This window comes from Euleptes europaea, chromosome 5, assembly GCF_029931775.1.
Source record: "Euleptes europaea isolate rEulEur1 chromosome 5, rEulEur1.hap1, whole genome shotgun sequence".
NCBI lineage: Eukaryota > Metazoa > Chordata > Lepidosauria > Squamata > Sphaerodactylidae > Euleptes > Euleptes europaea.
The window spans coordinates 47814313-47831081 of record NC_079316.1 but is presented as its reverse complement, the minus strand read 5'-3'; the positions used below and the strand labels follow the sequence as shown (position 1 = coordinate 47831081).

At 43.4% G+C, this 16769-nt stretch overlaps 1 protein-coding gene across 3 annotated transcripts in view; it reads right to left on the bottom strand.

Moving 5' to 3' along the window:
* The window catches only part of DGKG (diacylglycerol kinase gamma), a 121715-nt gene that overhangs the window by 43566 nt on the left and 61380 nt on the right, over positions 1–16769 (bottom strand). For all 3 annotated transcript variants that reach the window (XM_056849297.1, XM_056849298.1, XM_056849299.1), the window contains 3 exons: positions 15588–15677; positions 13898–14058; positions 9340–9404 (listed from right to left, as the gene is read on the bottom strand). In XM_056849297.1, coding sequence (XP_056705275.1) covers positions 9340–9404; positions 13898–14058; positions 15588–15677 — 316 coding nt within the window. The remainder of the gene's footprint in view (positions 1–9339; positions 9405–13897; positions 14059–15587; positions 15678–16769) is intronic.

Genomic DNA, 16769 nt, shown 5'->3' with positions numbered 1-16769 from the left:
CAGGCATACTGCGTACATTTCCGATGCTAAGATGATAGCACAAAAAACAATGTTGAACCTCATGGGAACAATCTGGCCCTGGAGAAAGGGACTGAAATTGCTAATGCTAAACTCAATAAAGACAAGAGCACAGTGGCTCCATGTCCTTGCTATATAATCATGTTCTCATACACAGAATGGGAGAACAATAAATGCTGCCATGCTTGCAATGGCTCGCTGATTAAATGTGAGTCAGCAGAGCAGCACTACAGCAAGAGAGGAAAATGCCAGTGAAGGATGGGTTAGTACAGATTGGTGTGAAACAATGTTATTGCTTACTTGCTCCTCTGTACTGGGTCTTTTGAGGTAGGGGCAGGGACTGCCCTTTACCCTAGAATCTGTGTTCAGTCCCTTAATCACCTCTTCAGCAGCAACATAACTTTAGCAATGGCCCTGGGGAAGCTGTAGAACCCCCTTCTTTGTTTTTCAAGTAATGGCTGGGATGGCATCTGCCAGGGATACTTTGGGTATAAAATACAAGCTTGGGTCAAATTATCTGTTTCTGTTGATGGAAGGGCACTATTGTCAGTGGGAAAGGGAACAATTTCAGCTGATTCCCTCTTCTACTGCAGACATCCACTTCACCCCCTGTACTGTTGGTGAGATTCCCCCAATCCCTAGAAAAGGAATTCAGGGGGCTCAGCATGATGGAGTGGGAGGAGGAAACAAGGAAGTCCCAGTATGCTAATTCCATTCATGGACAGGATGTTTAGATACTGCTGTTTGAAACAAGGATAATTTTGGAAAAGACATCAATTGTACTTGGATACTGTATATGTTTACTTGGATCTTTCTTGTCCTAAAGAAAGAAAATTCAACCAGTAGTTGGGAAAGTGGGCTACAACACTCTCCTCCAGAGGTCCTGCAGAATTAAACGGATGCCCATGAGAACTGGGATCTTCCATGACATTCGTATGAGTGGGATTTATACAGGAATTGGATTTATACAGGAATTGGATTTATACAGGAGTGTGATTTATACAGGAATTCTTGGGGAAGTGTGCCAATTCTATATCAGCAGGTGTAAAACCTGTTAAATTTAAGGATCCCGAATTGGGGAACCAGTACAGGACCATTGCTTTAGATTCCCAAGTGAGGACTTTGGCTGCAGCCCCCCATAAGCAAATCAAAGAGAAACAGCATTACTGCCAGAAGCCTGGGTTGGATGAGAAACCCGCCCACGTTCAGTCAAGAGTGAAAAGGCAGAGAAGACAGGTTGATTTACTAAGTGCAAGCACAAACGTCAGGCAGTATTTATTTTCATCCCGCTATGTGCCTCGTCCTCACACTGCTTGGAGCTGTAGTTTGGGATTTGAGGACCCAAAGATTAAAAGTCCGAAAAAAGAATTATGTTTGCAGAAAGTTTGCTTAATTCACATTTGATTAATTTTGATTTACTGCTTTTCAACAAATGTTCTGCAAATTCTGAAATGTTTTAGCCAGGTTGGTCTAGAGCAGTGGTTCCCAACCTGTGGGTTGCGACCCCCTTGGGGTGTGTGTTTTCTGGGGGGTCGCCAAGCCCTTGTACAAGCTGCCGAGCCCTGGGAAACCCCCCTGGCTCCCAGGGCTCGGCGGCCACCCGCACCTGGTCTGGAGCCCCTGGCGGCGGCTCGGACGTCACCGCCTTCCCCCCCAGAGAGTGGCGCCACGTTCCCCTGCCCCAGCAGCTGTTACGCTGGCTGGCTCCAATGCTGCTTTCTCCCATTCCCGCCGCTAGGGTGGGAAAGCCAAGCCGGGCGGAGAGCCTTACAGGTGGGAGGGGGCGGGAGGGCGCGCCTAGCTCTGCCACATTCGCCCTGACGCTGCCCCAGACTCACCTCGGGAAACGGCGCAGCTCCTTCTGCTTCCCCCCTCCTCTGCTCCTCCGTCTTGGGCCTTTTATGCCAGGGAGGTTGCACCTGGGATTTGCCGCTCTCTGGATGCACGTTTCCCCCATCCGGATTCTCAAAACTCAACAATCAGCCCCCGTGCAGAGTTTTGAGAATTCGGATAGGGGAAACGTGGATCCAGAGAGCGGCAAATCCAAAAGGCAAAACCTCCCAGGCATAAGTGGCCTCGCGTTATGTATTCCCAGCGATATATTAAGTCTTGCCAGTAAGATTCTTCCAGCTCCTCTGCAAGCAGTACTTAATTCTCTGATCAAAATTGTGACTCAGTTCTGGTGTGCTATGTATCAATCATATCCAAATGTCACCATGCTCGCCTTTCGAGTTTTAATTCCATTTGCCTCTACATATCTCTGTGAGAGTGGGTTTTCAATGCTTCTTCATATCAAAACAAAGGCAAGAAACAGACTAAATGTTGAGGATGACATGAGGTTGGCTTTAACAAACACTCAGCCACGAATTTTGAAGCTGGTTACCCAGATGCAAGCACAACCATCGCATTAAATATTAATTAATTATTTAATGAAATTAGTTAATTAAATATTACGTTGGAATTATATTCTGAAAAATCTATTTTTAATGTGTTTTCTTTATCCTATTGAAAATGTCATTTTATGGCTTTATGCAAATGTGGCGGGGGTCGCAGGTTACTTGGCAATTGTAAAAGGGGGTCGCGACTCGAAAAAGGTTGGGAACCACTGGTCTAGAGAAAGAAGACTGGACATGGCATAGAAAAGGGAGGGAGAGGAGGTGTCACAAAGTAGCACTGGAAGCAGTACTGAGCGAGGGTTTCCTGACCACTTGGAAGTGCAGTCTTTAGAGAAACCAGCCAAATGTTTTCAGGTGCTTCTTCACAATCATTTGTTATGCTCTCCAAACATTCACTTTCTTAATGGAACACCTACGATAAGAGCGATGGCTCTTCCTGTCAAATGCCTGAGCCCACAAAGTTCTGTCACTAAATCTCATGAAGACACACCCTTGACCTCATCAATCTCCCACCCCAAACAAAACCCTTTAACCACATTTGGAGGAAGCTTCCTCTCCCTTGCATCCTGCCAGGTTCTGGCCTTTCTATATTCTGATGAAGTCTCTTTCCTCACAGTTAAGCTAAGAGGTCCTGGGGTATCAAAGGTGGCCACATTCCTTAGAGCTGGACTGAGATGTTGATTGTGACTAAGTGGCAGAGCATCTCATGGCATGCAGAAGGTCCTAGGTTCAATCACTGGAATCTCCACTTAAAAGTATAACGGCAGGTGGAGGGAAAGCTCTCTGCCTGGAGAGCCGCTGCCAGTCTAAGTGGACAGTGCTGATCTTGATAGATCAGTGGTCTGATTTGGCACAAGGTAGCTGCATTTTTTTTAGAAGGTCAACGTGAATTTAGAACATGATGGGTAGCTGTATTAGTATGTCTGTAGCAGTAGAAAAGACTAGAGCAAGAGTCCAGTAGCACCTTAAAGACTAACAAAATTTATGGCAGGGTATGAGCTTTTGTGAATCACAGCTCACTTCTTCAGATACTCCAGAGTTTAGAAGGTTTCTCACCACAACCAGCATTTGGAGTTTTACATTATTTTTAATGGAGTGTAAATCAGAGATAAAGGATGGATAGCAGCCTGTTTAAGAAAGGAGAGTGACTTTCACCTCAGTTTAGGTTAAGAATATGCTTGCATGTCCATATTTTTTAATTTTTTTGTGTCTGATGGCACCTCTCTGGCCTAAGATGACTTCATTGAGGCTGCAAGGGTCATGTTAACTTAATAGACTTTGTTTACAGGAAGTGCCTTCACTTCTGCCCTTCACTCCTGTACCAAAATTCTCACTCACTCCCCAGAAACCTTTCAGAGGTTTAAAGACTGGTGTAATGCTTATAAACACAGCAACAGCAGCTTCTCTGCTTTCAGCCACCTGTAGGTGTAAAAACATCTCTAGAACTAAATAAGGCAGTCCTGAGGATGTCTCTGGTATTATGCATCTCTCTGAGAAGTGCCCTGAGTTCCGGGTTAAATGTTTTCCCCTGAATTGGGAGGTGCCCTCTTCCACCTTAAACACACTTGGCCTTTCAGAAAGGCCATTTATGCACGGGAGGTTTTGCCTTGGATTTGCTGCTCTCTAGATGCACATTTTCCCCATCTGAATTCTAAAAACTTTGCATGGAGGCTTACGGTTGAGTTTTGAGAATAGGGAAAATGTGCATTTAAAGAATGGCAAATCCAAGGCAAAACCTCCCAAAAATGGCCAAAGAGTGTATGCTTCGAGCTAAACCGAAGTGGGAAAGCTCAGAGCAGTATGCATATGGGAAAATAAAGCCACAACCTGAATCCTACCTAGTGGGACAATGACCAGGATGTGTCTCTATGGAAGCATTTTACAAGGCAGCTTCTGTTATTTCTAAGGCTAGAAACAGGCAATAGTTTTCAAGGCTGCTTCCACGCAGATGTTTTGTTCCACCTCAGCTGACTTACTGCAGCACTGCTTTGGGAGGCATCCACATAATGCGGTCCTATATTTGTCTTATTTCTGTGTTTTCTCCTGCTTTGCTGCAGTCTTTCACAAACCTGGTTTGGTATGATCTTTTTGGAAAGGTTACAGTCAAAGAGCCTTTGAACACCACGTGGATAGGAAGATGTATATTTTTGCAGATCCCGTCCACATCCATGCCATTTTCCCTACCTCAACCCTGCAGCTGGCATTCCCCTCACCCACTGGAGGGCTTTAAAAAAAAGTGAGTTGACAGATCACTGTAGTGCTTTGACATTATAATGATTTGTTGCTATAATGTGCTTGCTTCCAGCTTTCATTTTTTAAAAAGTAAATCTCTAGCCCAGAGGTTCCCAAACTGTGCTCTAAGGAGCACTTGGTGCTCCTGAACCACAAAACATCTCCTAGTGCTCCATGAATAGGCTTACCAGGTCGGTTTGCTCCACCGGCGGGAGCTCTTCAGCAGTGCACGATGTGTGCGACTGCCTCGCGCAATGCGCCTACGTCACTTCCGGGTTTACTTAGAAGTGACACGGACGCTCTATCAATCTCTGCTGAAACTCTATGGTTTCCATAGGCTTACCCTCAGGTGGTTGGCAGGCAGCCCGGTGGATTGGTGGGATTTTACCCACCACCACCGGGCACTTGGCAACCCTATCCATGAAGAGACTGGAAAGAAAAATACTACTGTAATTTGGTTCCCCTGACCTGGATGGCCCAGGCTAGCCTGATCTCGTCAGATCTCAGAAGCTAAGCAGGGTCAGCCCTGGTTAGTATTTGGATGGGAGACCAACAAGGAAGTCCAGGGTTGCTGTGCAGAGGAAGGCACTGGCAAACCACCTCTGTTAGTCTCTTGCCATGAAAACCCCAAAAGGGGTCCCATAAGTCGGCTGCGACTTGAAGGCACTTTACACACACACACACAATTTGGTTTAGTATATAAGTGGTAGGTGAAAATTAGTGCTCTGTGACAAATTCCTCTCCTGAAAAGTGCTCCACGACTCAAAAAGTTTGGGAAACTGCTCTAGCCCTTTTTGTTGTGGGGTAGAACAGAAAGGGCTAGAGACTTACTTAAAAAAAAGCTGGGAATGAGTGCATTGTTGCAATAGAGATTTATAACGTTCTTACTAAAACCATCTGTAAATTACCAATTTTTAAAAACCCATCGGGGGTGGGGGGCGGGCAGAGGGGAATGACAGCCAAAGGTGTTTGTGGCAAGAAAAGTGTGAGGAAATCTTCATCTGAATTCTCCATTGCAGCTGTTCCATTGCTGTAGATACATAGAGAATCATCTCCATGTAGAAACAGCCTAAGAGATCTGAAAAATACTTTTCTACTTTACTGTCCCCCTGTTGCCTCTGGGCAAATAGGTTTTGCAGGTTTTTTAGACAAAGCAAAGCCTGCTATATTTGTTCACCAGAGCCAAAAGTGGGATGACATATATACCATAGGCAGAAATTCCTTCAAACCACTTTAATGTCTCTGAAGAAATGCACCTGAAGGGTTTCAACACATTTGTGGAAAATCTACTGTAAACTCATTTCCTCTGAAACATCCAGTCCTCGCCACTGTGCTTTCAGACTTTCTATGTTGCTTTTTACAACATCTGCCAAGGAATACATGAACATCTGCTGTGGAATTAATTGCATTGCACCAGATTCTGGAGCATATTCTAGGCTGTACAGTCAATTCTAGGCTGCATGGCCAATTTGTGCGAATCACTGTTGCTTTGCATGAACTGAATCTATCCTAGAACTTGTCTAACATTACCTGTGGCAGCGATTGGTAGCTGTGGGCAAGCTATTTTTTAGGGAAACCTACCCAATGATGTTCTTCTCACAGAGAACATATGGACAGATGAAGCTGTCTTATATTGAGGCAGGCCCTTGGTCCATCCAACCTGGTATCGCTTACTCTGAGTGGCAGCATCTTTCCAGGGTTTCAGGCAGGGACTTCCCTCAGAACTACTACCATTTACTGCCAGAAATATAACCTAGAACCTTCTGCATGGAGAGCATATAATCAGTCTCTCAGCTATGAAGATCCCACCCCAAACCTCACAGACTGAAAAAAAAAAGGTTCTAACCATCTAATCTTAATGCCCAGGTCCTTCCTTACAGTTGTGATGTCCATTCCCAAATTGCTACTGGGTTAAAATTGTGTAAATGTTGGAAAGGAAATCCATGGTTAACCAGAAGAGGTCACAAATAAGAGGCAGGGAAGCATAACAAGGTGAACAGTGAGTAACGATGTAAGTGGCTTTGAGGACAGCTTCTATAAGAGGGTCAGGAAACAGGCCAAAGGCCAAGTATTTTGTGGAGGACAAAGTGAAAAGAGAGCAATTGGCAAGGACTAAGATATCTGGCATTTCAAACACAGAACATCCACCCGGCTGGGGTTTGTTCTTAGAGTTCCTGGAACATATATGCACCAAAACCAAACCAAACATTTTGTTAATGGGGAATTAATTCACTAGTGAGAATTCTAACTCCATAGTAATCAAATTAAATTAAATTCCTCACTAAGGAATACTAACTTCTGTTTGGAAAAAAATATGGGAAATTACAAATGCTTAAAATTGTAATAGATTTTTAAAAAAGATTTGAAATACAGATGTCTATTACAAGTGAAATATCCAGTTAAGGGCAAGGGTGAGAAGGAAGGAGAGCCAAGCAGTAGGAATGGAGGTAGAGGTCAGGAAACTAATGGCAAGCAACAGGCCATGAAGGGGGAAGACAACTTTGCATAGTGGCCAGTGGAAACTCCATTAGCAGTGCAATTCTATGCAGAATTACTCCAGTCTAAGCCCATTGATTCCAGTGAGTTTATACTGGGATAACTGCATAGGATTGTATTGTAAGAGTCCCACCACTTTTTCAAGTTTTTAAAAATGCATATGTCAGGGATAAAGAAATTTGACTTTTTTAAAAAAGTTCAATCTTAATATTCCAAAGTACACATTTTTAATATTCCATATTTTGCACTGTAACACACAGACAAGAAATAACCTGGGCCAGGGACAGAAACTCCTTACTAAAAATGTGTGAGGTAGCTTCACATTTCCTCTACTTATTGGTCTTCCAAGTACCCACTGGTACATCCACTCTGTACCATGTCAATAACCTCTTTGCCACTGAAGAGTGCCCAGCAGTTGCATGAATGGTCAGAAAACAGGGGACAAATTAATGTGTGATATCACCCTTTGCTTCTCATTCCACTTCAACAATCTTATCCCTATGTTGCAGTTTAGAGGATTTTTGCTTCAGAAGAAAATCTGAAGTGTGCTGGGGTAGTCCAATAAATTTCTGAATTTAGGAATCCTTCAAGTATTTCCCTGAATGTCTCCTGCGCAGGCCACAAGGGACAATCTCTTACTATTGCTGCACCATTTTTTAATGAACTGCAGATGCAACATGAGCTTGTTCTAATCTGACATTGTGTCTTGCCTTGCCAGCCTATCCCTGCTGGCCTTAAAATTCTGATGTAATGCTGAAATGTAGAAGAATGAAATTGGGTTTAAAGCCAAATTCTAGCAGCTTTCCATATAAATTTTAAAATATCAAAACCTGCAAAATGTAACAAGTTATAAACCATGCAATAGTATAGGTCACATTGTTCCAGGGTTGCATCCCATAGGCCTTATGTAATTAATTGCCCCACAGCATTTCAGTTGCAGTTTCTTGTTTTAAAAGAACAAATCACTGATTTATGGCTGGGTTAGAGTAAAGGCATAAAGATGGGCTTAAGCAGAGCTGGCAAGGTAACGTATGCCAAATTCTCAAATAAAGGTAAATAAACAGCCACCAATGGGTTGGGTTCTGTGGGCAAAAATTAAAAAGTTATGCACCTGGAAGGGGTTTCCACTGTCACCCCACTGCAATGGCAGAATTCCCTAGACCAGAGATGGCAAATTTCTGTATTCTTCTGGGGGCAATTAATTATCCAGGAACCTGGATCAGTCAGTTAACTAACTATGGACCTATACAGGGATGTTTCTCCTTCTCCAACATTTTAACTCAAACCAGAAATCTAGGAATACGCATCCAAAAAAGGTGCAGGGCAGTATAGGAGAGGCAATATCACACTTTAGTTTATGCAAACAGGAAAGTCTGCATTGCCTGTTCTAGTCTCTCTCCTATCTGTTATGGATATGAATGTGGGTTTACCTTGGGGTATGTGCAAAGAGTTGCCTTTAACAGCTGCCAAACAGAAATAAACACAAGTTTTCTTCATCATTGGTGTTCCATGCTGGGAAAGTCACCTGTTGATTCCTTCCTGTCATGCAATTCTTAAAGGCACAGAACCTTTCCCCAGGGTATCTATTTATATAATTTACACTCCACTTTTCTTCCCAATGGGGACCCAAAGTGGCTTACAACATTCTCCCCTTCTCCATTTGATCCTTACAACAAACCTGTGGGGAAGGTTAGGCTGAGAGTGTGTGACTGACCCAAGGTCACACAGCAAGATTCCACGGTGGAGTAGAGATTCAAACCTGGATCTCCCAGATCCTAGTCTGACACTCTAACTACTACACCAGGGTGGCTATTCCAGGCTTTCAGGGATCAGACAGAATCACACAGAGGCCCTGTGCTGATATGCTGGGGAATTGTTTTGGCCAGTCTTTGAAGTTCTGACAAAATAAATATATCCCAGCCACCTAGTTTTTGGTAGGACAACAGAATCCGGAGACAGATGGAGGCTCTGCCTATTAACCTGCCTCCATCCTAGATAAACACTGCAATGGGAAAGAAAATACCAAAGCTAAATGTCCCACTGCCACCCATCTGTCTATCTATCCTTTCCTTCCTTTTCTAAAGAAAAACATTTCAAGCAATACATCATATAAGCAAGTCAATTTATCCTACTATAAATTCATTGAACCCCTTCTCTTTAGCAGTACAGTGACATTTGAAGTAGGGAAAATATTTACCTGCTGTTAAATTTTTCAGGATGTTTTTCCCTCATTATATGGAATCTGTGTGCAATGGATGCATCCTGTAATGAAAGAGAAAGGGAGGGGGAAACAGAATAGCTAAGGCCCCCTCAGGTAGTAGAACCAGACTTGCAAATGTTCTGAACAAGCCTTCCCCATAGGGTTGCCAGCTCTGGGCTGGGAAATACCTGGAGATTTTGAGAGTGGAGATTGAGGAGGGTGGGGTTTGATGGGGTAGAATGCCATAGACTTCAATGGGGTAGAATGCCATAGAGTCCACCTTCCAAAGCGGCCACTTTCTCCAGGTAAACTGATCTCTGTCACCTGGAGATCAGTTGTAATAGCGGGAGATCTCCAGCTACCACCTGGAGGTTGGCAACCCTACTTCTCCAAGACACAAGTTTCAGATTTAGACGTTGCAAACATTTTTTATGTGCAAATAAGCTTCATCTGCATTCACTGATGTTTCCTGTCTCACTAGCCAAATGATACATTAACTGCCACGAAATGCATATGTGACAAGGGAGAAAAAGGGAAGTATGACCTTTCTCCATGTCAAAACTATGAGAAGCTACAGTCTGACATGTGGAACATGCATAAATCTCAAAACGAGTCCTAAAGTTACATGATCTTGAGTCCTAACTGATAAACAAGATGTTATTAATCTTTGAATATTTCACCATTTCTTCCCTGCTTCATAATTTCTATTGCAAAATGCACTTGCTGAAAAGTATCTAGAAAAAATTGGCCCTAAGAATGACAGTGTTTCAGGGGAACAGAATCCTATACAAATTATATATGATAACCTGCCCATGCAACAAAAGAAACCATATAGAGATCTTTTTTTAAAACCCACTAGAGGCTCTTAGAAAGCAACAAAGAATGTGACCAAGCAAATGCTGTAAGTATTCTGTGGACTAGTCCATGGACAAACATGTTATTTCCCGCATTTCTGTCATGTGCCTAGATACAGGAATGCTGTGTTTGTACAGACATAAAGCTCAAGTAGTTTTTCAATGACCCTATAACAGAAAGTGGTCACAAATAGAAACACGAGGGGGGGGGGCTCTCTTGCTGTGTCTGGGTTTGGAGAGCTTTCGGAATGTGCTTTACAGCATCCAGGGATTAGCAGGCTGTTCATCACCCACCAGTCAGCCACGGGCTAGAGAGGTGTCACTAGGCAGAGCCTTTGCAAGTCCAGGGCCTGTAATCCAAAACTTCCTGTCAATGATATAGCTGTTGCTGGCCCACATTTTTTCACAGCCCAAAAATAAAAAAGGGGAAAAGATTGGATGCAGCATGTGGCAGCCTGGACTGGCAGAGGCCAAGTGGGCTGTCGTCATCAAGGGCATTATTGAAAAGGCACCTTGTCAGCACTGGATCCCCAAGCACTGCAGCTCGTGCGCTTAAGTCTCTCGCCCTGCTAGCAACCTGCAAAGTGCACAGTTGATCCTTGGACACGGTGTCCCACATTGTGCTAAAGCAATCTTCCTTAGAGTTCTGCAAAGCATTCAAATCACTGTTTAGGATTATTTAAGGCAGAGGTAACAAGGGGCTGTGGAATCTGAAAGCTGAACATATCAATTACGGCCATTTCTAATACACGTTGCTCTTGTCCGTAACACGTTTACGACAATCATCCATCATGTATAAATGGAATCGTAATAGAACATGAGACCATGTTTAAACAAATGCTCTCATGTTATTATCAGCCATTTCCCCTCACCATGTCAGAATGAACACTACACTAGTCAGCTGTTGGGAGAGGGCTTTCTTTTTTAGAAACCTCCAAAACTCAGGTAAAGTGATATCTTTTAGAGGACCAACTTTTATTACTGCAGGAGTATGGAAGTCTTCAAATTACACAGGCTTCTTAACTAGGTACAATGGAAAGGGAGTTACATTTTAACTACAGAAACAGCCTCATTACAGCAAGCAAGCCTATTTGTTAGCGCAGATATGACCATGCTAATGCAGCTACACTTCAGGCCCATCGCTGGACTGTTACATTTTCCCTTGTGTCCTGTTTGCATGGCATTGGAAATGGCTTGACTCTACATCAGAGTGCCACTTACCACAAACCTAGGGTTGCCAGCCTCCAGGTGGTGGCTGGAGATCTCTCGCAGTTACAACTGATCTCCAGGCAATAAAAATTAGTTCCCCTGGAGAAAATGGCCACATTGGCAATTGGACTCTATGGCACTGATGTCTCTCCCCTCTCCAATCCCCACTCTCCTCAGACTCCACCCCCAAAATCTCCAGGTATTTCCCAACCCGGAGCTGGCAACCCTACATAAATCACATGTTTATGGGGCAATGCTGCTCCTGATTGCTGCTAGTCCACATGGACTGATAGAACTGGCATGAGACAAAGAACTACCATGATGCCAAAACAGTGATGGTAACTTCAACGCAAAATGCTTCTTCAAAAATGACACTTCCTGTTGCATTCTCTTTCCTCTGACTGGGGTGACTTAGGGAAGTACTCTCTGAGAGTGTTCTGGCGCATGTCGATGCAGAGCTGTCCCATCATGGCACATTTGCTTGTTTAAACTGGAACCACTTGACAGTCTCTTATAAATTTGGCACTAGGTCAAAGATGGTTTCTCTGACTTACTAATGAATATTTTAAGTGGGACGCAAACATTTTCCTAGGTACCACATGCGACCTCAGTATGTTGCAAACATATCCCACATATTACCTAGTGATTTTAATGCTGACTATTGTGCTGCAGGAAAACACGAGGCTGATAACCATCAGAGGTGTGGTTAAAGCAGAATAACTACTTCACTGAATGAAGTAGCACAACTGCTTCCTTGCAGCGCCACATTCCTCTCAATGATGCAGGGAAGTACACACATTCATCCTGCATATCAAAACTTTGGCTCAGTTCTATTGAACTGCTTATGAATTGGTCTAGAGAGGCAGTGGAAGGAGTTGAGGTTGCAGAGCGCTGTGTTGGTATAGTGGACTCAGACTGAAACCCATTTATTTATTAAAAAAGCGAAAGATTACATTTTTCAGAGTTAATCTCCCTGTAAATGGAAATGAGCACAGTGTATGAATGTTTAGGTTTAGAGCCTTTCTATATAATGTGCCAATTTTTTACTTGCAGGTAGTTTTCTTATGGGAGCGAAGGCAGCACATGCTACAGCCCGATCTTGTCAGATCTCGGAAGCTAAGCAGGGTTGGTACTTGGAAGGGAGAGCACCAAGAAAGACTCTGCAGAGGAAGGCAATGGCAAACCACCTCTTCTCACTTGCCTTGAAAGCCCCTTGCTGGGGTCTCTATAAGTCAGCTGTGACTTTGCAACACTTTACACACAGAGACTTCTTTCTTTTTCTTTTTGCCATCAAGTCACATCTGACTTATTGTGACCCCCGGTGGGGTTTTCAAGGTAAGAGATGTTCAGAGGTTGTTTGCCATTACTTGCCTTCGTGTCACGACCCTGTTATTCCCTGGAGGTCTCTCATAAAAATATTTGTCAGGGTCAACCCTGCTTTGCTTCCGAGAACACTTCTGTTACGTGGTAGGGTTTTTTTTTACATGGGGGAGCAATAAAATGTGATACTTCAATCAACAGTCTGAAGCCCATCACACCACTTCAGAATTCTATCACCTTACTCAGTTGCATGTGTAGACCGAATCTTATATCACTTTAGATGGCAGTTGAGGAAACCACATGATAGAATGCTTCTCATACCACCACCACCCAAAAAACAACAACCGTAGTCAGGAAGGTTTCTGTTCCTGAACACCATGCAGACACCATGTTTTTACAGGCCAGCTGACTAGGTCATGTGAGCCTTCTGGTCACCTGATTAAGGCACATTATTTCTACGGAGGCCAACTACACCAGCATGACTGAAACACACTTAGCTTAGTTCTCCACAAAGAAGTACAATACAATCTAAAAGTCCTTAATTATAAGCCCTGAATAGTGATAGACAGCACAAAATATGTGAAAAGATCAGCTCAGAATAAGGGCTGTAACTGCTTTCTTCTCTTCTCACAAAGAGAACTGTCTCTACTAAAAATAATACCTACTGGTGCAGAAGATAAACTTCTCAAATCAAATTAAGCCTGCAGAAAAAGAAAAAATAAAAAAACTCCCACAGGAATCTAAGAGCCACTGCAACCCTCAAACAATCTTCATTCCCAACTGCAAACAGGGTTTCAGCCTTGTATTTGCAGATGAGCATTTTACTGTGGGCCCATAAAAAGAAACTGCATTCCCAAGGCCCAAGTGGGAGTTGGTTGAAGGTATTGCTCATTGTGTGCACGCAATGCACCATTACCTCTGGTAAACAGATCTGGTAGGTCTCTGAAGTACTTTGACCCTGGGCAGCAGTGGGGCCAAAGAAACTGGTGTATGCATCACAGGCAACAATGCTTCTAATGTACCACTTTTCACTCTTATCAAAACTATTGTTTTGTTCCCAGCCTAACTTTTAATAACAAGGTGTGGTTAATGAGGCATCCCAATATTACAGTGATACATGGAGGGTACCAGAGTGGCAGGCCAGAGGAACAAGATCAATACAGATTGCTTACCACCCCTATGGAAAAATAGTTGTTGATGATGCTGTATGGGACTGGGTCTCCGTTCTCCTCTTTGTCATTGGGGATCACGTCAATTTGCCACCGGTCAAGCATTATCTCTGTACTGTGCTCAATATCTTTCAGGACTTTGATTAAGTTGCCTCCTTCATAACCTTGTGAGGGGCAAAGAGAGATGGAACACGTTCAGGAATGGAATGTCAGTGGGAGAGTCTGCCAAGCCATGAATGGTGACAGTACTGCTACTGAAGGACTGGTGACCCGCACAGCCAATGGCAGCGGGGAACATTTATTTATTTAAAACATTTCTATGCAGCCTTTCTCCCCAAATAGGATCCCCCAAGGCAGCAAGCATAAAAAAATTAAAACATTTAAAACATTAAAGCAGCATTTAAAATAGGGTTACATATAAAATATTTAAACAATTCAGTAAAAACCTATAGACATAGAAACACACATAACAACACAACTAAGAAGGTGGGCCAAAAAGAGTTACTTGGACCAAATGAAACAAAAAAGTCTTTATTGGCTGGCGGGAGACAATGATAGAGGGAGACAGACGAATTTCCCTGGGGAGAGGGTTCCAAAGTTTCAGCGCCATGACAAAGATGGCCCTTTCTCAGGCTGCCACCCATCTAGTCTCAGATGGCAGAGACATAGGGTTGCCAGCTTTGGGTTGGGAAATATCAACAAAATTTAATAATATTGTTAGGCATTAACATCATGCCAAATATTAACTTATGAACATCTAAAACTAACTCACAACACACAAACATACAACACATGAAGTGCATGACAATTTGAAACATAAGAATTGCAATTCTACAACAATGCAACCAAAAATTTCCCTGGCATGAGCCTCGTAATTAGGTTGCATAAACACCCAATTGGGGACCGAAAAGCTCTCGTAAGTGCCATCTGGTGCAAGTTGCCATATCCCTGAGGGTGTACAAAGTCCAAAAGAGGCCTGGAGGCAAGTGAAATCCAAAAGAGTACGTGAGACTAGTGGTGACGCGTTTCGACTGGCTTCATCAGCTCATTGTACAATTTTTTTTTAACTCCAGTAGCAATTAAAGACGAACTGTATCACATGCAGCCGGTATATGACTGTCAAGCCAAATTTGTGTGTCTCATACACAACTGTGTGTTCTCACACTCCTTCTCTCTCTCATGACCACCATATAGAGGTTTTTTTTGGTCTTTTGTTTTATTTTATTTAAAGATACAGAAGGAAAAAAGGAATGGAGCAAGGGGTAAACATTAGGTAAATCCGTCTGCAGATCAGAATAATGAAAGAAAAAATTATAGCATCAACACAATAACTAATTTGTCAGTTAATTCAACGGACTACATTCTAGCATTCTAACATAACTTTGGATCTATTGCAAAACATTTAATTTTTAAAAAGTATACACTGTTGTTGGTTGGATAGGACTGCTGGATGCACAGCGGCTATTACAAGATTTTTGTCTTGGTGCACACTTTGTAGAGGCCTGGTTCAATGTAATGACAGATCAAGAGCTGTCAGAGATGGACAGACTCTAGTAAATAATGCATTGGCTTTAAAGTTAGCTGGCAAGTTTCAGCAGCACATGAGACTGATGGCAGGAAGGATCAGTGGCAAGATACGGTGTGAGGTTATGTCGAATGACCCTATAGTACTAAGCCAATGCAAGTGGCTTACCTCCTCCCCAACGGAGACAGCGGGCAAGGTCGTTTCCCGTCCCGAGGGGAAGAATAGCTACAGCAGGGTGCTTTGGTAAGTTTACCTTATCTGCAAAAAGAATTAGGCATCAAAGCTAACAACAGGCTGTTGAATAGGACATTCTTATCATTTTCCATGCAAACAGGGAGCTGAAAGGGAGCAAAAGGTCAGAGGTTTCCAGGGTGGGGGAAGAAATGACTGCAATTATATTTATTGGCAATGGTTAGAAAAGAATATCAAGGGGCAGAGTAGGCAAGGAGAAGATGCAATGCACACCAAGAAAGATAGCATAAGTTGAGGAGCAGGTTAGAGGGTCTTTATGTCAACTGAAGGCAGCTGAGTCATCCAGCACAGAGAAGATTTAGAAGATTCCACCCATTCATCAAGTTTCTGTGCTTGAAAGAGCTACTTGATTTCTCACCCCTTATGGCTGGAAGCCATAGGAGGATACCATTTCTGAGCCCCAGAGAGAACCTTAGGAGACCCATGTCTAGCAATGCCAGTCTCAGTGACTGATTGGAAGGTTCAGGGTTTCAGTTTTTTTCTCAGGGTCTCCCAGGAGTTAAATCTCAGGTGGAGATGCCAGAAGCAAAAGAGGGCAACCAAGCTATTTTCCACAGGGTTCACCTGTTAGTGTGTTCTCAGGTGTATCCCCACCTTCTCTTTCCTCTAGCAGCCCTCACATTTGCACAGAAGGAGATGATTTTGCTCAACTCTCCCTCCTCACCTGCAGCCACTGTGTTTCATGGTGGCTTTTCACAAGGCTCCCTACACCCTCAACAGAGGGTTTCTGGGCTTGCGAGGGAGCTTCTGGGGGAAGAGAAGAATGAAGAAGACCTTTCCCCACAAGCTCCTCCTACTCACACATCTGTAGGACCCAACCCTGTATTTTTCTGTCTCTGTTCAGTGACTTCAAGAGTGTATCAGTAGTTCCTTGTATGTAATTCAGTTTAAAGGGCTGTACAATTTCCACTTCCTCTGTTCTCTTCTGGCCACTTGTTTTAATGCTTTCCTCATGCCATTCCTCTAGTACCACAGCCTGCAGTCCACACAGACAAACTGAAGGGGAAGGAGAGAGAGACACACAGAGGAGGGGGGGGAGAAGGAATCCCCTCCCCCACACCATGCTCGCTATTGCTACAGGTGCTGCTATGGAGGAAG